The 22,372-nt window shown below is 40.7% G+C and overlaps 1 protein-coding gene across 3 annotated transcripts in view; it reads right to left on the reverse strand.

Annotated features, from left to right (window-relative positions):
* Window positions 1-22,372, reverse strand: part of LOC123758036 (F-box/LRR-repeat protein 20) — a 446,116-nt gene that overhangs the window by 283,658 nt on the left and 140,086 nt on the right. For all 3 annotated transcript variants that reach the window (XM_045742212.2, XM_045742214.2, XM_045742215.2), the window contains one exon: window positions 1,675-1,832. In XM_045742212.2, the coding sequence (XP_045598168.1) occupies window positions 1,675-1,832 (158 nt within the window). The remainder of the gene's footprint in view (window positions 1-1,674; window positions 1,833-22,372) is intronic.

Below are 22,372 nucleotides of genomic sequence, written 5' to 3' on the forward strand. Positions count from 1 at the left end.
GCACGGGAAAAATAAAAAAATATCGTAGGTAACACATTTTGGCCGCAATAGGATGAGGAATTCTGCCAAAATGTGGGCGTTGACAGAGCAGTCGTCAGGGAGGTCAGCGTCACCCGCGCTGACAGGTGGGAGTTGCCACAAAGATATTATTACCTAATTATTTCAATGTCTCTGATTGATTTTTTCTTATTTTTTTTTTTTTGCAGTAATATTATTCAATAGTATGTATTGTGATATATTTATATAATAAAAGGGATGAATCATTGCTATACTCAAAAGTATGGTGTGCGTATTAGTGATTCAATTATTATGTTCATAAAACAATAAACAAAGAGTTTTGCTGTTATTACACTCTATACACAGGTTATATATAAGTATCTGCATGTTTTGTTCACCATAACAAACCACTAAGTTGGTATTATGAGTCGAGAAGCAACGAGGAGTGACCGCCACACACCAGCCAACCACTCGTTGCCACTTCCTCAACAGCGTCTCACTCGCCCACTTTCTCCTCCCACCATCCTGTTTTTTATTTTATTCACTATATACAGACATTATATATAAGTATCTACAGGTTTTGTTTAACACAACTGTACAACTAAGCTGATATAGTTAGTTCAGGCACTAAGAGACGTTGCTACACAAAGTCAGCTGGGGGCTGTCTCCCTCACTCATTCAAGGTCAGACACACTAAAATTTCTCCCCCAACAATACTGCTTACAGTGTTATTACACTATATACACACATTATATATAAGTATCTACATGTTGTATGCACCGTAACTGTACACATAAGCTTGTAGGGTGCCCAAAGAACATAGTGGCCACCCTCCACAGAGCGAGACGAGTCATGCAGACAACGTCACCTCCGTCACCCAAATGGCTCCTCCCAACATAATTCTTTTGCTGTTATTACACAAATACTCACATTATATATAAGTATCTACATTTGTGTTCACCATAGAGAACCAATGAACTGGTATGGTGAATGCAGACAATAACAGGTGGCCACACAATCAGTAAACGATGCTATCCCTCCGTCCCTCAGCATTACTCCTCCCACAGCGCTAAATTATCACAACAATCCTGCTATTATCACAATCCTGGTCATTTTTATCACAGTCAGGGTCATCTGTAATGTTGTCATCGCTAAATAATAGCAGTTACATATTTATTTTGACATTTTTAGGCAATGCTGTGGTCACAAGCTGAACAGCAATGCTGTTAGCTCATGTTTCGTGCATGAGCTAACAGGATTGCCTCCCAAGGCTAACGGGAGCCTTGGTTGCTCCCACAGTACTGTGGCTCTCACACCGGAGAATATTGTCTCTGATTTTTTTTAAACATGGCGTCTATTTACAAGAGCCCCGAAGAAGCTAATGTGAACCCCATGTAGCCACGGACCATTTGTATTGTGCCTAGCTCCCTATGGCGTATATATATGCTATGCGCACTGTGGGACATGTTACTCATGGCGTATATATACGCCATGCACAGTTTATGGGTTAACTATTATTATTCTGAAGTGAACACAGTAGCTAACCCAACTCCAAGGAGGAATATGCAGTTAAAGATTAAAGATCAGGATATTTGATAAGAAATTTGGCTACATCCTAATACAGTATATTAAAAGGCACAAAAATAATACAATATAACCAAAACAATGTTAACTGACCATTCTGTGTAATGTTATCACACCAAGAAACGTTGATCCACTCCAGGTGCGGACAACCATCACTAAGTGCTTTGAGGGAGACGTCACCAATCTGAGCACACGAGTCTAAGTTTAGCCGTACTAACCGTGGACAGTGTCTGCTGAGTGCCGTACACGTTCTGCAACATAACCACATAACATGTAACACATCTACCTACGTTTTGGGTAAATACATAGATTAGACTACATCCTGCAACATAACCACTAAATGTGTTACACATCTGAATATGTTTTGAATAAACACACAGATTAGACTACTTTTAGCAACATAACCACAAAAGATATAACACATCTGACTACCTTTTGGCTAAATACACAAATTAGACTACGTCCTGCATCATAACTACATAAGATGTAACACATCTACCTACATTTTGTATAAAAATACACAAATAGTAGCAATAGTTATATCCATGAGAAGTATTGAATGGTGAAATTTGTTTGCTGTGTACATACAGAATTACACCACTGCCATACTTTCCAATATATAAGACACACTTGTTATAAAATGATATTTTGTTCTGAATTTTTGTTTAATATGCTTCATAAAATACATTAAAAGTGATGCTCTGGTGTTTTTATGTTACATGCTCTTTTCTGGCGAAGAATGAGGCTGCTGCTTTTCGAAGGGGTCCATGGGTTGTTGATGCTTGGCTGGTTGGGCCGAGGGTGCATCATGTTGTGTCCGGTGGCGGCTCTTCGTCATTATTGTGTACCACGGCTTTTGTGTCCGGGGACGCGCTTTGGGTTGATCCAGTTTCTCTTCTTCCCTGTTCGAGGGTGCGGGTCTCCCAGGTCGTCCGCAGAGTTCTTCAGGCTAACCAGCCTGTGGTCTATTCCCGTGCCTTTGACATTCGTACATTCGCTGCTCTTGCTGCCGTCTTTGGCACCATGTTCTGGGCTTTTGGTGGTGGAACAGGGTCCTGGCTGTTCGTTACCTCATGCATGTCCCTGGGTTTTGTTGGGCCTGTGTTATTTTGGGTCGGCAGTTGCAGCCAGTTGTCTCGCCTTCGAGTTGTGGAGTGAGCAATGTTCGCCTCCCGGGTAAGTCTCTAAGTTTTCCTCTGTGGGTAGTTAGCTCTAGGGAGCCGACGGAGCTCCCCCCAGAAAACCAGCGTTGAATGTAATGAAACGCCATTTTCTGGGTGAGACCCAAAGGCTCCCCGATATCCCTCCCTCCCCCCAGTCGGCGTTTTTTGTGTGTTTTGACATACAGCCTCAGAACTGATGGGTGAATAGCCAGCGTGAGGGGTCTAGGGCTCTCCCTCCCCCCTGCTGCGCAGATAGCGACGTGTGATGTCATGATTGTTTGCTCGTTTCTCTTCGGGGAGTTCTATCCACTTATTCGGCTTTTGGTAGCAATAATTTCACCAGAATAGGGGTTTGTTTTGGGATGCTTACCTTTCTGGGTGCCTGACCCGGTCAATGGCAGACATGGAATGCTTCCAACCACACGGGGGTTTCTATAGGCCATTGCTCCCCTTGCCTCTCTGAGGGGGGCCAGGTTCTGGCTCGTGGTCCCCGGTAGGCCCATAGAACTCCATACACATGACTGATGCCAAAGTCTGACATTAGCATATCAGCCTAGTAAGCTCCGGGAAGTCTCCGGGTCTCACCCAGAAAATGGCATTTCATTATATTCAACGCTGGTTTTTTGCCTTTGGTAGGAAAATGGGTTACTTAAACCTTATCTTCTTATAACATAGATGATGTTAAATTTATTGCATCATATAGTTGCCACATTCCTATTCCTGTAGTTACTAAGATATATTGTAATTATGTATTACTGCTCATAATATGTCTTGTTTTTTTTATTAATTACGTTTATCATGTGAAGTTCCCACTTTGAATTGTATCACAAATTATTTTGTATTAACCATATTTTCTGGCAGACAGGATGCACCTTATTGGACTTCCACCAATCAAGTATATATTGTATTTAGATGTACAAAATCATTTGTTATTTTATATATATATATTGTCGGAAAATCCGACACCATTTTATTTCATACAGACAGATAAGAGCTGTGTTGTATAAACAAGTTACCCATAGAAAACGTAACTTGTAGTGGAATTACCGTCTAAAGAAAACGGGATATCATCACCACATACTATTATAATTCACCACCTATTATGGTGGGAATTATTCTTAAATACATTAGTCTTTGGACTTTACCATCATAAAAACATCTTATATAAATTAACTTAATTATCAATATTAAAGTAGAGTAAATGTGACCCTTCTATCACTTTCTGACATTTGGACAATGTAGGCCAGGCGTCAGTGGGGAAGGAGGGCAGCCATTGTTTATACGAGACCAGAGGCTCACACGGGAGCAAATTCGGCTCCTGTTAATTTTACTTGGACGTAGTGTTATGGAAACCAAAGGTGTACCATTTTCACACGCTGTCAACAAATTCAAGTTAAGTGTTCTTTCCGAAACCCATGTATCTTCATTTATGGCCATTAATGTCATTATATAGGGTGACCCGGTTAGAGCACGTGGAAGCCTCAAACTAAAGGTAATTAAGCCAGGTCTTCAATGTTCCATGTATAGTGTTTTCTCTGACATAGCTTGTCATATATAGGATTCTGGCTTCACAGCTAGCGCACTTTTGACAGGTCAAGACGAGGAAGGAAGACTTTGTGCACCAGTTACTGGGTGATGGAAGCTACCTCAAAGAGGATAATTTGGTGTCTACACCCTAGTTATACCTGGTGGACTAACCTGCTGTACTATAAGATAAGGAACCTTTTCAATGTATGTAGTCTAATTCTGTAGTTTGATTGGCTGCATATATATAAACTAATAAACCCCCCCTAATGTGTAGAGGATCGATTTGTGAGATTAAGAGATTATTGCAGAAATACAGTCCACTTATCATTATACAAATTGCTATCGAAGTATATAAATTAACGTAAATATAAATTCATATAAATTAAATAAATATAAATCTCACAGGTCGGTTCCCACATATATATATATATATATATATATATATCGTACCAAGTAGCCAGAATGCACTTCTCAGCCTACTATGCAAGGCCCAATTTGCCTAATAAGCCAAGTTTTCATGAATTATTTGTTTTTCGACTACCTAACCTACCTAACCTAACCTAACTTTTTTTGGCTACCTAACCTAACCTAACCTATAAAGATAGGTTAGGTTAGGTAGGGTTGGTTAGGTTCGGTCATATATCTACGTTAATTTTAACTCCAATTAAAAAAAATGACCTCATACATAATGAAATGGGTAGCTTTATCATTTCATAGGAAAAAAAATTAGAGAAAATATATTAATTCAGGAAAACTTGGCTTATTAGGCAAATTGGGCCCTGCATAACAGGCCGAGTACGACGTTCTGGCTACTAGGTACGACAAATATATATATATATATATATATATATATATATATATATATATATATATATATATATATATATATATATATATATATATTATTAAATATGACCGAAAAAGTAAGATTAATAATTCTAACACGAATTTTCTCAATCTTTCGTACATTACGCTTCACTGTTGGAGGTAAATCAAAAATCAATTCTCCAAAATTCATTTTTATTTCTAGTCTGACGCAACACGGGCGCGTTTCGTAAAACTTATTACATTTTCAAAGACTTTAGTTCACAAATACACAACTGAATAGAACTTACGTATCTCCGATTTTATATCTACATTTGAGTGAGGTGGAAGGGGTGATGTGGCATTAACACAAGACAGAACAAAATGTGGTATTAATAGGGTATTAATTTCATCAACACAAGACAGAACAAGGGTATTAATAGGGTATTAATTTCATCAACACAAGACAGAACACGAAACAATGGATATTGAATAGAAGTGTTTGTAGAAAGCCTATTGGTCCATATTTCTTGATGCTTCTATATTGGAGCGGAGTCTTGAGGTGGGTAGAATATAGTTGTGCAATAATTGGCTGTTGATTGCTGGTGTTGACTTCTTGATGTGTAGTGCCTCGCAAACGTCAAGCCGCCTGCTATCGCTGTATCTATCGATGATTTCTGTGTTGTTTACTAGGATTTCTCTGGCGATGGTTTGGTTGTGGGAAGAGATTATATGTTCCTTAATGGAGCCCTGTTGCTTATGCATCGTTAAACGCCTAGAAAGAGATGTTGTTGTCTTGCCTATATACTGGGTTTTTTGGAGCTTACAGTCCCCAAGTGGGCATTTGAAGGCATAGACGACGTTAGTCTCTTTTAAAGCGTTCTGTTTTGTGTCTGGAGAGTTTCTCATGAGTAGGCTGGCCGTTTTTCTGGTTTTATAGTAAATCGTCAGTTGTATCCTCTGATTTTTGTCTGTAGGGATAACGTTTCTATTAACAATATCTTTCAGGACCCTTTCCTCCGTTTTATGAGCTGTGGAAAAGAAGTTCCTGTAAAATAGTCTAATAGGGGGTATAGGTGTTGTGTTAGTTGTCTCTTCAGAGGTTGCATGGCTTTTCACTTTCCTTCTTATGATGTCTTCGACGAAACCATTGGAGAAGCCGTTATTGACTAGGACCTGCCTTACCCTACAGAGTTCTTCGTCGACTTGCTTCCATTCTGAGCTGTGGCTGAGAGCACGGTCGACATATGCGTTAACAACACTCCTCTTGTACCTGTCTGGGCAGTCGCTGTTGGCATTTAGGCACATTCCTATGTTTGTTTCCTTAGTGTAGAAGGACTACACTAAGGAAACAAACATAGGAATGTGCCTAAATGCCAACAGCGACTGCCCAGACAGGTACAAGAGGAGTGTTGTTAACGCATATGTCGACCGTGCTCTCAGCCACAGCTCAGAATGGAAGCAAGTCGACGAAGAACTCTGTAGGGTAAGGCAGGTCTTAGTCAATAACGTGAAAAGGAAGGAAGGAAATGTAAGAAGGAAAGTGAAAAGCCATGCAACCTCTGAAGAGACAACTAACACAACACCTATACCCCCTATTAGACTATTTTACAGGAACTTCTTTTCCACAGCTCATAAAACGGAGGAAAGGGTCCTGAAAGATATTGTTAATAGAAACGTTATCCCTACAGACAAAAATCAGAGGATACAACTGACGATTTACTATAAAACCAGAAAAACGGCCAGCCTACTCATGAGAAACTCTCCAGACACAAAACAGAACGCTTTAAAAGAGACTAACGTCGTCTATGCCTTCAAATGCCCACTTGGGGACTGTAAGCTCCAAAAAACCCAGTATATAGGCAAGACAACAACATCTCTTTCTAGGCGTTTAACGATGCATAAGCAACAGGGCTCCATTAAGGAACATATAATCTCTTCCCACAACCAAACCATCGCCAGAGAAATCCTAGTAAACAACACAGAAATCATCGATAGATACAGCGATAGCAGGCGGCTTGACGTTTGCGAGGCACTACACATCAAGAAGTCAACACCAGCAATCAACAGCCAATTATTGCACAACTATATTCTACCCACCTCAAGACTCCGCTCCAATATAGAAGCATCAAGAAATATGGACCAATAGGCTTTCTACAAACACTTCTATTCAATATCCATTGTTTCGTGTTCTGTCTTGTGTTGATGAAATTAATACCCTATTAATACCCTTGTTCTGTCTTGTGTTGATGAAATTAATACCCTATTAATACCACATTTTGTTCTGTCTTGTGTTAATGCCACATCACCCCTTCCACCTCACTCAAATGTAGATATAAAATCGGAGATACGTAAGTTCTATTCAGTTGTGTATTTGTGAACTAGTCTTTGAAAATGTAATAAGTTTTACGAAACGCGCCCGTGTTGCGTCAGACTAGAAATAAAAATGAATTTTGGAGAATTGATTTTTGATTTACCTCCAACAGTGAAGCGTAATGTACGAAAGATTGAGAAAATTCGTGTTAGAATTATTAATCTTACTTTTTCGGTCATATTTAATAATATATGTCTACAGGAAAGACTGCTACCAAAATATACTAATATATATATATATATATATATATATATATATATATATATATATATATATATATATATATATATATATATATATATATGCAGAAAATCCACAGAGAAATATGAAAGAAAGTGAACGTTTCGGCCTGTTAAAGCGTCAGTCTTGTGTTGACAAAGGCTTTAACAGGCCGAAACGTTCACTTTCATATTTCTCTGTGGATTTTCCGCATAAAATGATCAGTGTTTTGTGATCGTCAATTGCATATTATATATATATATATATATATATATATATATATATATATATATATATATATATATATATATATATATATATATATATATATATATGCGGAAAATCCACAGAGAAATATGAAATGAGGTGAACGTTTCGGCTTTGTTAAAGCCTTTGTCAACACCAGACTGACTAAGGAGAAGGGAGAAGGGGGAGGATATATAGGCCGACACCTGACCAACCCATCCCTAGGGTTGGTCAGGTGTAATTAACCAAAATCAGGTATAGCTTAGCTTAAAATGGTCAAAGAGGATTAAGCGGTCAGAGAATAAGGATGAAAGATTAAAGAAAAGCCTCATGAACACACAATATATGAATATACAATTATAATGAGACATTGTAAGCCTCTCTATCAGAGTTGTTTCTTAAACTGTTGTGCAATATTATAACTTAAAAATGGATCAAGTTTGTACATTCCAGTACTAACATTAAGAAGATTTGGACACTGACTGATTAGAGCAGACTCAATCAAATTCCGTTCCACGAAATCCCCACAATTGGTAATGCTTTTTGCCCCATTCCAGTTAATATTGTGATCGCATAAACTCGTATGTAGATACAATGCATTAGACGTTTGGGCAGTTCTAATACTATAAGCATGTTGTGACAACCGCAATTGTAAGGACTTTCCTGTTTGTCCAAGGTACACAGAATCACAATCATTGCAGGGAATTGAATACACACAACCTGCTGTATCAGGGGAGTTTTTTATTAAATTGGATTTGATCGTACTATTAGTGAACACCAAATTTATATTAAGTTTCTTAAAAATCAGAGACAATTTTTCAAGTCCACTCGCATAAGGTATATCCTCCCCCTTCTCCCTTCTCCTTAGTCAGTCTGGTGTTGACAAAGGCTTTAACAAAGCCGAAACGTTCACCTCATTTCATATTTCTCTGTGGATTTTCCGCATAAAATGATCAGTGTTTTGTGATCGTCAATTGCATATATATATATATATATATATATATATATATATATATATATATATATATATATATATATATATATATATATATATATGTCGTACCTAGTAGCCAGAACGCACTTCTCGGCCTACCATGCAAGGCCCGATTTGCCTAATAAGCCGAGTGATTTTCTTTATTTTCAATAAATTGTTTCCAGTTAGTTTATTTGAATATATTATTATTATTTTATATTAAGAACATAAATTATTGACGTAGTTGTGTTAGTTTAGGTTAGGTTATGGTAGGCTAGGTTAGGTTAGGTAGGGTTGGTTAGGTTCGGTCATATATTTACGTTAGTTTTAACTTAAATTTAACAAAATTATCTCATACATAAAGAAATGGATAGCTCTATCATTTTGTAAGAAAAAAAATTTAAAAATATATAAATTCAGGAAAACTTGGCTTATTAGGCAAATCGGACCTTGCATAGTAGGCCGAGAAGTGCGTTCTGGCTACTAGGTACGACATATATATATATATATATATATATATATATATATATATATATATATATATATATATATATATATATATATATATATATATATATATATACTGTAACCCCGCGATTATCCGGGATTCAAACATCCGGAAAACGCCCTTATACGGCCAAAATCATGATCGGATAAAGTTATCACAATATCCGGCAAAAATGGCCATAGGAACCGGATAAAAGCTGGTTTGGCAGGATGAAAATTAGGCCATACCGTTTTAATCCCGTCTGCCTGTGGCTCTAGACGCTTGGTGGAGGAGGGGGTGGGGTGGGTGGGTGGTGTCGGGAGGATGGGAGGGGAGCGTCGGGAGGGACCACCTGGGTACAGGAATTACCATTAATTTTAGAACAATAAATCACATCCAAAAACAAATGAAATAAGTACTAGTAATTATGTAATAACAAATAAATAAGTTTCCTAAAAGCAATGTGCACAGGCTAAAGTTTCCTTAAAAAATATTATGAGTTTTTTTCCTCCTGGCGGCCTATGTAACGTGCTATAGCTGCCCCACCCCAAGTGGACCCGTCCAACACTGGTCAACCCATGTGTGTCCGTCCCTCGTGTTATACACAGTGCTGCGACATTAGTGAAATATTTTTTTAAATAACTTTTTTATTTTCATAGTAACTTTGAACATTTTTGGCCAAGACTATGTCTGGTGGCAGCATCAATCGTTCTGGAGGTGTTAAGAGGAAGAAAGTTGTTCAAACAATTAAAGACAAGTTACGTGTTGTTCAACCAGTGAGGCGTCACAGGCAAGCCGAGCGCCTTAACAAGTGAGGCGCAAACAAGGACCTTCAACAAGTGAGGCGCAAACAAGGACCTTCAACAAGTGAGGCGCATGCAAGCGCCTTCAACAAGTGAGGCCTCACAGGCAACCCAAATGCCTTCAACCAGTGAGGCTTCAGCAGCTGGCAGTCAAAACTAACTTTGCTTCATGAACTGTACAGTAATTTTAAGTGTTAATTTTAGTGTTGTGTTAGTATAGGTTATGTAAATTGTTAAGAATTCTTAACTTCAAGATGTGTGGCTTCAATCAAGAAGACGAACACCAACAAGGTAAGTTGAGGTTTCTAATTGAATATTTAATAATTATAAGTGGCAAGGCAATTCAAATTATGTTGTTTGTAGTACAAAAATAGTTGGAAATGGTCACTTTTGGACTCGTAGGTGAAAAAGTACCATTATCCGAAAAATGTGATAATCCGGCTGGGAGTCCTTCCCATATAGTCCGGATGATCGAGTGGAGATATATATATATATATATATATATATATATATATATATATATATATATATATATGTATATATATATATGTATATATATATATGTATATATATATATATATATATATATATATATATATATATATATATATATATATATATATATATATATATTATATATATATATACTATGTCGTACCTAGTAGCCAGAACTCACTTCTCAGCCTACTATGCAAGGCCCAATTTGCCTAATAAGCCAAGTTTTCATGAATTAATTGTTTTTCAACTACCTAACCTACCTAACCTAACCTAACTTTTTCGGCTACCTAACCTAACCTAACCTATAAAGATAGGTTAGGTTAGGTTAGGTAGGGTTGGTTAGGTTCGGCCATATTTCTACGTTAATTTTAACTCCAATAATAAAAAATTGATCTCATACATAATGAAATCGGTAGCTTTATCATTTCATAAGAAAAAAATTAGAGAAAATATAATAATTCAGGAAAACTTGGCTTATTAGGCAAATTTGGCCTTGCATAGTAGGCTGAGAAGTGCGTTCTGGCTACTAGGTACGACATATATATATATACACATACATACATACATACACACAGAGCACCACTTGGTTTCCGAACCCCTTGGGGACGAGACCCGTCGGTTAACATGTAAGTTCGTAAACGAGAAATAAAGGGACAAATAAACTAGAAATGTAAAAAAAAAAAAAAAAGACGAAAAATTTATGAAAAAACTCTAGGGGAAAAATAGACAGGTTCATAGCATAAATGCGACCGTATTTTGTTAGTACTCACCAATAAGTGAAGTCCTGATCCGCTTTATAAAAGTCCTTAATTGTTCCTAGCTGATTATTAAGACGTCTGGTAAACATCCTCTGGATGTTTCCTGCCAGCCACTGCCAACCAGTCTGCCAGTCAGCCAGTCAGCCAGTCTGCCTGCCAGTCTGCCTGCCAGCCTGCCTGCCAGCCTGCATGCCAGCCAGTCTGCCAGCCAGTCTGCCTGCCAGCCAGCCTGCCAGCCAGTCTGCCTGCCAGCCAGCCTGCCAGCCTCACTCTCTGCCTGTCTCCCTCCCTACCATCCTGTTAACGGGTCGAGTGTGTTAGGCTTAAAATTCGGGAGTGAGCCGGTCTCTTCCCTACCACTCCGACCACCGACAAACCCACTCCCCCTACATCCCATACTCTCTCTTAAAGGTCACTCGGTTCAACCACGTGACTATCTCTGCCACCCTGCTTGCCAGCCAGCCTGCCTCCCTCTCTGCCTGCCATCCAGCCTGCCTCCCTCTCTGCCTGCCATCTAGCCTGCCTCCCTCTGCCTGCCATCCAGCCTGCCTCCCTCTCTGCCTGCCATCCAGCCTGCCTCCCTCTCTGCCTGCCATCCAGCCTGCCTCCCTCTCTGCCTGCCATCTAGCCTGCCTCCCTCTCTGCCTGCCATCCAGCCTGCCTCCCTCTCTGCCTGCCATATCCAGTCTGCCTTCCTCTCTGCCTGCCATCCAGCCTGCCTCCCTCTCTGCCTGCCATCCAGCCTGCCTCCCTCTACCTGCCATCCAGCCTGCTTCCCTCTCTGCCTGCCATCCAGCCTGCCTCCCTCTCTGCCTGCCATCCAGCCTGCCTCCCTCTCTGCCTGCCATCCAGCCTGCCTCCCTCTCTGCCTCCCTCTCTGCCTGCCATCCAGCCTGTCTCCCTCTCTGCCTGCCATCCAGCCTGCCTCCCTCTCTGCCTGCCATCCAGCCTGCCTCCCTCTCTGCCTGCCATCCAGCCTGCCTCCCTCTCTGCCTGCCATCCAGCCTGCCTCCCTCTCTGCCTGCCATCCAGCCTGCCTCCCTCTCTGCCTGCCATCCAGCCTGCCTCCCTCTCTGCCTGCCATATCCAGTCTGCCTTCCTCTCTGCCTGCCATCCAGCCTGCCTCCCTCTCTGCCTGCCATCCAGCCTGCCTCCCTCTCTGCCTGCCATCCAGCCTGCCTCCCTCTCTGCCTGCCATCCAGCCTGCCTCCCTCTACCTGCCATCCAGCCTGCTTCCCTCTGCCTGCCATCCAGCCTGCCTCCCTCTCTGCCTGCCATCCAGCCTGCCTCCCTCTCTGCCTGCCATCCAGCCTGCCTCCCTCTCTGCCTGCCATCCAGCCTGCCTCCCTCTCTGCCTGCCATCCAGCCTGCCTCCCTCTCTGCCTGCCATCCAGCCTGCCTCCCTCTCTGCCTGCCATCCAGCCTGCTTCCCTCTCTGCCTGCCATCCAGCCTGCCTACCTGCCTGCCTGCCAAAAATATACGATGATGTACATTTAAGAAACAAATCTGGGTCACAGGTTTGTCGAGTGTGGTTAGGCTTATGGAGTCAGCTGGTCCCTCCCCCACCACCGACACCCCCCTCCTATCCATGCACACACACACACACACACTCAAAGGTCACATGGTTCATCTCAACAGGACAGGCCCCCACTTGTTATAAATAGTGTGTGGGGCTTCTATGGGGGACTGGTACTATTAAGGGGTAAGGGTAGTTAGAAGACAAGAGTATCAAATATGGGAGAGCTAAAAGGCCCGGCCCCCAAAATAAACTATCCACAGTAGTAATAACTTGCTACTAGACCATATATGTTAGTCTAAGGGTTGATCAATGCGCTCCCACACAGGAAGAAGGGATACTCTGTAATTCATGTACTTATTTATTAACCCCTTAACAACCCCCCATATACACTCACACCAATAACAATAATAATAATAACTTTACCACACTATCTTACGTTAAAAGCCTTGGTCCACATAGGCAGGATACAAGGTTTACACTAAGAACAAGCTAGGGTAAAGTACTATTGGATAAGCACTGAAGCTGGATGCAGCTTAGGGTAGGGAAACCACGTGGGACCCTAATACAAAACACAACACTTAGGGGTACCCAAAACACTGGCAAATACTACCCCCAGGTCTCACCAATCGTTACTACCAGAGTAGGTACACTTAATAATGCCCCGTACTTAACTTAAGGGTACAGGAACTTCAGGTAAGGGAAATAAGTAAGAGGAGACGGGAGAAGAGTAGGGGTGCAGCCACAGAGTAGGTCTCGTCCGCACGAACGCCAGCCAGAGAAGGAACCTCCTAGCGACCAGCTAGGCCTCCCATGTCGTGGTGCCGGAAGGAGCCTAATTGATCGTGCAGCTAAGCACATTAAAGATCTTCCCCTATGCAACGTATTGTTACTTTACAAATGATTAGAAAGTATTAGCAAGCAAAGTTGGTGCCTATGTTATTATTTAATAATCAACCCCCAGCTCAGTCTTTAAATGCTCTTTGAGAAACAATAATAGTCTTACGTCTGGCAGGGAAGATACAAACAATTGCCGCTTGAGATGCACTCAACTGTACTACCAGAAAGTTTAATAGCTCAATTTTGACCTCTTGGTTTCCACTGGAGAACCCAGGGTCATAACATCCATACATCCCTTCCTGCCTGCCTCCTTCCCAGTCTGTCTGCCTGCTAGCCTGCCAGCCAGCCAGCCTGCCTGCCTGCCTGCCTGCCTGCCTGCCTGCCAGCCAGCCAGCCAGCCAGCCAGCCAGCCAGCCAGCCAGCCAGCCAGCCAGCCTGCCTGCCAGCCAGCCAGCCAGCCTGCCTGCCTTTCCCTCCCTCCCTAATTCTCACTACTTCCCTCCTTCCTTGCCTATACCTCCTAGCATCTCTCCCTACCTCCCCCTCCCTCCTAGCATATCTCCCTCCCTTTCTGACTAATTCTCCCCCTCTCTCACTGATTCTCCCCCCTTTCTCATACTGCCTCCCACCTAAGCTCTCCCATCCATCCACCCTCCAGTCAGCCATCACTGACGCAATGCGTGCATTTGGAGCTGATATGGTGCACAGATGTTTCTTAATTGTGCAGATAAATAAAACAAAAGCACAGAATGAACATTCCAGCCTTATGACAATTCAAAATAATAGGAATAATAGGCCATGAATCTGTGAAGTCACAGTGGGCAAACAGGACCATCTCCCACCCACCACCACAGGCTGGCGTGACGCTTGGCGGACCCCTTCCTACCCGAACTTTATTCGGGTAGCATGACTCTCCAACCCCAATCGGGAAACTGGAAGTTTCGGATAACTAAAGTTCGGAAACCAAGTGATGCTCTGTGTGTGTGTGTGTGTATGTATGTATGTATGTATGTATGTATGTATGTATGTATGTATGTATGTGTATGTGTGTAATTACCTAAGTGTAATTACCTAAGTGTAGTTACAGGATGAGAGCTACGCTCGTGGTGTCCCGTCTTCCCAGCACTCTTTGTCATATAACGCTTTGAAACTACTGACGGTCTTGGCCTCCACCACCTTCTCACTTAACTTGTTCCAACCGTCTACCACTCTATTTGCGAAGGTGAATTTTCTTATATTTCTTCGGCATCTGTGTTTAGCTAGTTTAAATCTATGACCTCTTGTTCTTGAAATTCCAGGTCTCAGGAAGTCTTCCCTGTCGATTTTATCAATTCCTGTTACTATTTTGTATGTAGTGATCATATCACCTCTTTTTCTTCTGTCTTCTAGTTTTGGCATATTTAATGCTTCTAACCTCTCCTCGTAGCTCTTGCCCTTCAGTTCTGAGAGCCACTTAGTAGCATGTCTTTGCACCTTTTCCAGTTTGTTGATGTGCTTCTTAAGATATGGGCACCACACAACAGCTGCATATTCTAGCTTTGTCCTAACAAAAGTCATGAACAATTTCTTTAGTATATCGCCATCCATGTATTTAAATGCAATTCTGAAGTTAGAAAGCATAGCATAGGCTCCTTGCACAATATTCTTTATGTGATCCTCAGGTGATAGTTTTCTATCTAGAACCACTCCTAGATCTCTTTGCGTGCGTGTGTGTGTGTATGTATATATATGTATATGTATATATATATATATATATATATATATATATATATATATATATAACTGAAAACTCACACCCCAGAAGTGACTCGAACCCATACTCCCAGAAGCAACGCAACTGGTATGTACAAGACGCCTTAATCCACTTGACCATCACGACCGGACATAATGAGGTGATAGCCGAGGCTATTTGAACCACCCCACCGCCGGCACTCGGATAGTAATCTTGGGCATAGCATTTTACCAAATCACCTCATTCTTTGGGGCACACGTGAGGAACACAAATGCGAACAAGCCTGAATGGTCCCCAGGACAATATGCAACTGAAAACTCACACCCCAGAAGTGACTCGAACCCATACTCCCAGAAGCAACGCAACTGGTATGTACAAGACGCCTTAATCCACTTGACCATCACGACTGGACATAATGAGGTGATAGCCGAGGCTATTTGAACCACCCCACCGCCGGCACTCGGATAGTAATCTTGGGCATAGCATTTTACCAAATCACCTCATTCTTTGGGGCACACGTGAGGAACACAAATGCGAACAAGCCTGAATGGTCCCCAGGACAATATGCAACTCACAAACTCACACCTCGGCTATCACCTCATTATGTCCGGTCGTGATGGTCAAGTGGATTAAGGCGTCTTGTACATACCAGTTGCGTTGCTTCTGGGAGTATGGGTTCGAGTCACTTCTGGGGTGTGAGTTTTCAGTTGCATATTGTCCTGGGGACCATTCAGGCTTGTTCGCATTTGTGTTCCTCACGTGTGCCCCAAAGAATGAGGTGATTTGGTAAAATGCTATGCCCAAGATTACTATCCGAGTGCCGGCGGTGGGGTGGTTCAAATAGCCTCGGCTATCACCTCATTATGTCCGGTCGTGATGGTCAAGTGGATTAAGGCGTCTTGTACATACCAGTTGCGTTGCTTCTGGGAGTATGGGTTCGAGTCACTTCTGGGGTGTGAGTTTTCAGTTGCATATTGTCCTGGGGACCATTCAGGCTTGTTCGCATTTGTGTTCCTCACGTGTGCCCCAAAGAATGAGGTGATTTGGTAAAATGCTATGCCCAAGATTACTATCCGAGTGCCGGCGGTGGGGTGGTTCAAATAGCCTCGGCTATCACCTCATTATGTCCGGTCGTGATGGTCAAGTGGATTAAGGCGTCTTGTACATACCAGTTGCGTTGCTTCTGGGAGTATGGGTTCGAGTCACTTCTGGGGTGTGAGTTTTCAGTTGCATATTGTCCTGGGGACCATTCAGGCTTGTTCGCATATATATATATATATATATATATATATATATATATATATATATATATATATATATATATATATATATATATATATATATATATGCACAGATGTTTCTTAATTGTGCAGATAAATAAAACAAAAGCACAGAATGAACATTCCAGCCTTATGACAATTCAAAATAATAGGAATAATAGGCCATGAATCTGTGAAGTCACAGTGGGCAAACAGGACCATCTCCCACCCACCACCACAGGCTGGCGTGACGCTTGGCGGACCCCTTCCTACCCGAACTTTGTTCGGGTAGCATGACTCTCCAACCCCAATCGGGAAACTGGAAGTTTCGGATAACTAAAGTTCGGAAACCAAGTGATGCTCTGTGTGTGTGTGTATGTATGTATGTATGTATGTATGTATGTATGTATGTGTATGTGTGTAATTACCTAAGTGTAATTACCTAAGTGTAGTTACAGGATGAGAGCTACGCTCATGGTGTCCCGTCTTCCCAGCACTCTTTGTCATATAACGCTTTGAAACTACTGACGGTCTTGACGGAAACTGACGGAAAAGACTGTCACAGCAACGACTGACAACGCTGATGCTGAAAACAAAGCCCGCCTCCTAGCGGTAACAGCACCCCACGCCGGGGATTTTTTATTTGCTGTGCCCAATGCAGCCCTGGGAACTCGCCTCAGTCATGACGCTCTCCGCATTGGAGTTGCCCTTCGCCTTGCTGCCCCCATCCTCACCGAACATAGGTGCATCTGCGGAACTGCGATGGCAGACCAATATGGTCGTCATGGTCTGGTATGTCGTAAATCACAGGGTAAAATTGCAAGACATGAAGAAGTCAACGACATCATCAAGAGGAGCCTCGCCACAGCCCGCTGCCCGGCACAAAGAGAACCACACTTATCCAGACCTAACGACCCTCAGAAGCGCCCTGATGGGGTCACCTTGCTACCTTGGAAGGATGGTAAGCAAGTGGTATGGGACTACATGTGCGCTGCCACACTGGCCAGTACCTACCTCCACTACAGCACACGTGAAAGCGGTGGTGCTGCTCCTTTCAGGGAATCGCAGAAAATTATTAAATACAGAGGTCTAGCACACTGCTACAGCTTTGTTCCGATCGGATCGGAGACCCTCGGTTCGTGGGGAAAATGTGCATTGAAGTTCCTGAAGGAATTGGGGGACAAATTGATCAGCGCTACAAAAGACCAGAGAGCAAAAAGTTTCTTGTTCCAGCGCCTCAGTGTTGCGATTCAGAGGGGAAATGCCTGTTGCGTCTTGGGCACTAGTCCAACTTCAGAGGAATTCGAAGAAGTGTTTGACTTGCAACAATGATCGAACCCGTCTGTGACATTCATCAATGTTTCCCATTGTTGTGTTCTTCAAGAGATCCATAACCTTTAAGCACCTTTTTGCATTATTATTTTTGTATCAACCCATGTATATCTTGTAACCATCAAATGCATAATAAAGCACAAAAAATATTCAAGGAAGGGGGTGGTAGGAGAAAAGCACACACAAACTGTATTGGAGGGGATCTAAACATTCCCTCTAATGCGTTATGCGTGGTTTCCTCCGAGGCTATGGGTCCCCCTTCTTCCAGCTAGAGAGAGTATATATATATATATATATATATATATATATATATATATATATATATATATATATATATATATATATATATATATATAAATATATATAATATATATAATATATATAATATATATAATATATATAATATATATAATATATATATATATATATATATATATATATATATATATATATATATATATATATATATATATATAATATATATAAATATATATAATATATATAATATATATAATATATATATATATATATATATATATATATATATATATATATATATATATATATATATATATATATATGTCGTACCTAGTAGCCAGAACGCACTTCTCAGGATACTATGCAAGGCCCGATTTGCCTAATAAGCCAAGTTTTCATGAATTAATTGTTTTTCGACTACCTAACCTACCTAACCTAACTTTTTCGGCTACCTAACCTAACCTAACCAATAAAGATAGGTTAGGTTAGGTTAGGTAGGGTTGGTTAGGTTCGGTCAGATATCTACGTTAATTTTAACTCCAATAAAAAAAAATTGACCTTATACATAATGAAATGGGTAGCTTTATCATTTCATAAGAAAAAAATTAGAGAAAATATATTAATTCAGGAAAACTTGGCTTATTAGGCAAATCGGGCTTTGAATAGTAGGCTGAGAAGTGCGTTCTGGCTACTAGGTACGACATATATATATATATATATATATATATATATATATATATATATATATATATATATATATATATATATATATATATATATATATATATATATAAAATTACAAAATAAAAAAACATAGCACTATTTTACATATTATTGCACCACATTTATTGTAGTTATACCAAACCAATAGAGGTAGGATAATTTTAGACTGCCATGGTACTAAGATTTGTACAAATTCAGTTTACACCATTAGCTGCATTAATAGGTAGGATTATTACCTAACTAGTACTGTGTTAGACAGTGCTGGGGTATTATTATTTATGTAGTGCTGACCCTAAATAGGGTGGGATTTATAAACTATTTATTGTGTAATTACATTTTATTACATATTTCTATATTCATCTTTGAGTGTTACTGAAAGTGTCATTACCCATCCAAGGCTGATTTTGAAGAGCTAAGCTTAGGAACTCCTGTAGTGATACCAAAGTACTACTCAAATCTTAGTTCCTTATTATTAGGTAGGTAGCTAACCTCTAAATGAGGTGAATTACAATCAGCCTCAAGGAAATATTAGGCTGTCAATAATTATACCTGCTCTACATATAGGAGCAAGTACCATAGCTGTCCAAGTAGCTATATAACCCCTATAAGGCTCTAACTCTCAGCCAGCATGGATACTCTACAAAAAAAAACTAGAAGAACCTTGAAAGGTTTTCAAAAGCACTTATCAAGACTACTTGACAAATGTGATAACTGTTTAGGAACTGATTCAGTTGACATCTTCAGGCTAAGAATTTCCACAATGGTGGCTAGCCAAAAATATGACCAAGTAAAGGATACAATAGAGTCTTATAGGAACATACTCCTCGTCAGTAATATTGACCGAGACGAATTGAGTCTGATAGAATCTGACCTTACCGACTGTGAAGATATAATTCAAGACAAGTTAGATCACTATAACAAAGGACTTGCAACACAAAATGTTCCTGATTGGTTAGAACATTTTTTTAGTAGACCTACACCCAAGCAAGCACCCAGCTCAGATGAAATACATGAGCTACCTCAAAATGAGGAGAATCCTCTAATCAATACTGATCCCTACACAGGATCAACAACTGAAGTTAAACCTTCATTTTCTACAATTTCATCTAATACAACTTCATGTAATAATTCATTTACAGAGTCTGATCAATTTTCAGACAGCTCTTCTCAATATTCCCTGGATTCTATAAATTCAATGCATGAGGCTACTGAATTAACCAGCTTCTCACAAGAACCCAGAGAAATAAGTGAAGCTGCAGATGAAACTCCTAGTGAAGCTGCAACAGCCAGTGAATCTGAACCAGAAAATGGAAATAAAGCTGAAGTTGCAGCAGCAGCTGAAGCTGTAATTAAAGCTGAGGCTAAGCAAGAAGCCTTCAGCAACACAAGTAATAGTCATAATTACTCACACCAGCCTTCTAGAGCAAGTGCTAACAATGAGAAGACTGTTATAAACCTTGTACACCAATTACTAGATTTATCTCCACCAGAACAATCAGTTGACTCTTTACAAGCTTTTAGGTTTTCAGCTTGAGTCACTGTTAAATTCTTTCAGTAAAGAGGTGAATCACCCAACTGCTGAGTGGATGACTAAAATTATCATCCAGAGAAAATTGTCTGGTGCGGTACTTTATAAATTATATTTATACCAGAATGGTAATTTCCTGTCAATGCAGGATATATTCACAGGTTTGCGCAATATAAGCAATCAATCAGCAAGCCAGGCATTTAATAAGTCTTCTGAATGCACAGAAACTGTATCCACATTAGTTTCCTTACCTGAAACTCCTAAAGTGACACTGTCATTAATCAACAAGAGTACTAATAATCAATGTAATAACAACAGGTCAAACACTGATTCATCAGTAAGACCTAAGAGCCCCATAAGTGCTCCTAAGGGACCTAAGAGTCCAATGAGTACTCCCAAGAGCCCAATAATTGCTCCCCAGAGTACACCAAGTACTCACAAGAGAATAAATAACAAGCAAATGCAAGCAGCAAAACCTTCACAACCTGCAGTTGCAGTTTCACCTAAACCGGTGTTCCCTAAACGAACTATAGGATGAGGATTATGTTTGTTTTGCAATCAAAAACATTATCTGTACAAATGTACTAATTATCCTAATAGAGACACACGAGTCAGACGACTCAGTTACACAAATGTACTAGGTGTCTCAAATCACAATGTTAATAGCTGTGACACCCCACTGAACACGTGCAATAGGTGTAGAAGGGGCAAGCATCATGCCTGTGCAAATTTGTCAAAACAAATTATTTCAATCCTACAATAGGAGGTAGAGAATCTACACATGTACAGTGCTGCAAGATGCGAGATGTGTACAGTGAAATATCACCAGTGTCTTAAGTGGATGCAAGTTTGCCCACTGCCCAACTCCAAGTAAAGAATAATGGGACTAAGATCACCACTTGTGGACTATTTGATCAAGGGTCCCAGAGAACTTTCATTACTCAGAAAGTGGCAGAGGCACTCAATTTACAACCAATCAGACAGGTAAAATTAAACCTGTCAGGGTTCATGATAAATCGACAATACTCAGTAATTCAACCACTTGTACGTCTAGGTAGTCACGTCAAGGCAATCCAAGCCATTGTTGTAGATCAAATACCTTTTGACCTAAATATTAAGGGTCTGGGGTACACAGCCCACTTCCTGCAGGAACGTGAAATTAATTTGGCTGACAAGAAGTTAATGTCTGACCGCCTTAACCCTCAAACCGCGCATATCATATATAAATGATATCAGTGACAAAACCGAAACCGCGCACATCATTTATATATGATTTCGTGTCTAGCGCTACAATTTAAACACCCCGCCTAGGATAGGGGCAGCTATAGTACAGCCACGACCGATAGTTGCCAGATGCTACCTAGAAAAAAATGCAGGCCAACATTCTTGGGTGTTACAGAGTCAGTATTGAGCAAGCCACCAAGGCTGGCGCACACAGCACGAGCTCATAGCACCACTGTTCAGCTTGTGACCACAGCATCGCCTACAAATACCATAATATAAATGATACTGCTATTATTTAGCAGTGATAGTATTACTGAAGCCCCCTGACTGTGATAAAACTGACCAGGATTCTGATAATAGGAGGATTGTGGTGATATTTAGCGCTGTGCTCCATGGAGGGAGGAGTAAGGCTGTGGGAGGGAGGGTTGTGGCGTCGTTTTCTGACTGTGTGTGGCCACCATTTATTGACTGCACTCACCATACCAGCTTAGTGGTTCGATATGGTGAACACAAATGTAAATACATA

This window comes from Procambarus clarkii, chromosome 40, assembly GCF_040958095.1.
Source record: "Procambarus clarkii isolate CNS0578487 chromosome 40, FALCON_Pclarkii_2.0, whole genome shotgun sequence".
Classification (NCBI taxonomy): Eukaryota; Metazoa; Arthropoda; class Malacostraca; order Decapoda; family Cambaridae; genus Procambarus; species Procambarus clarkii.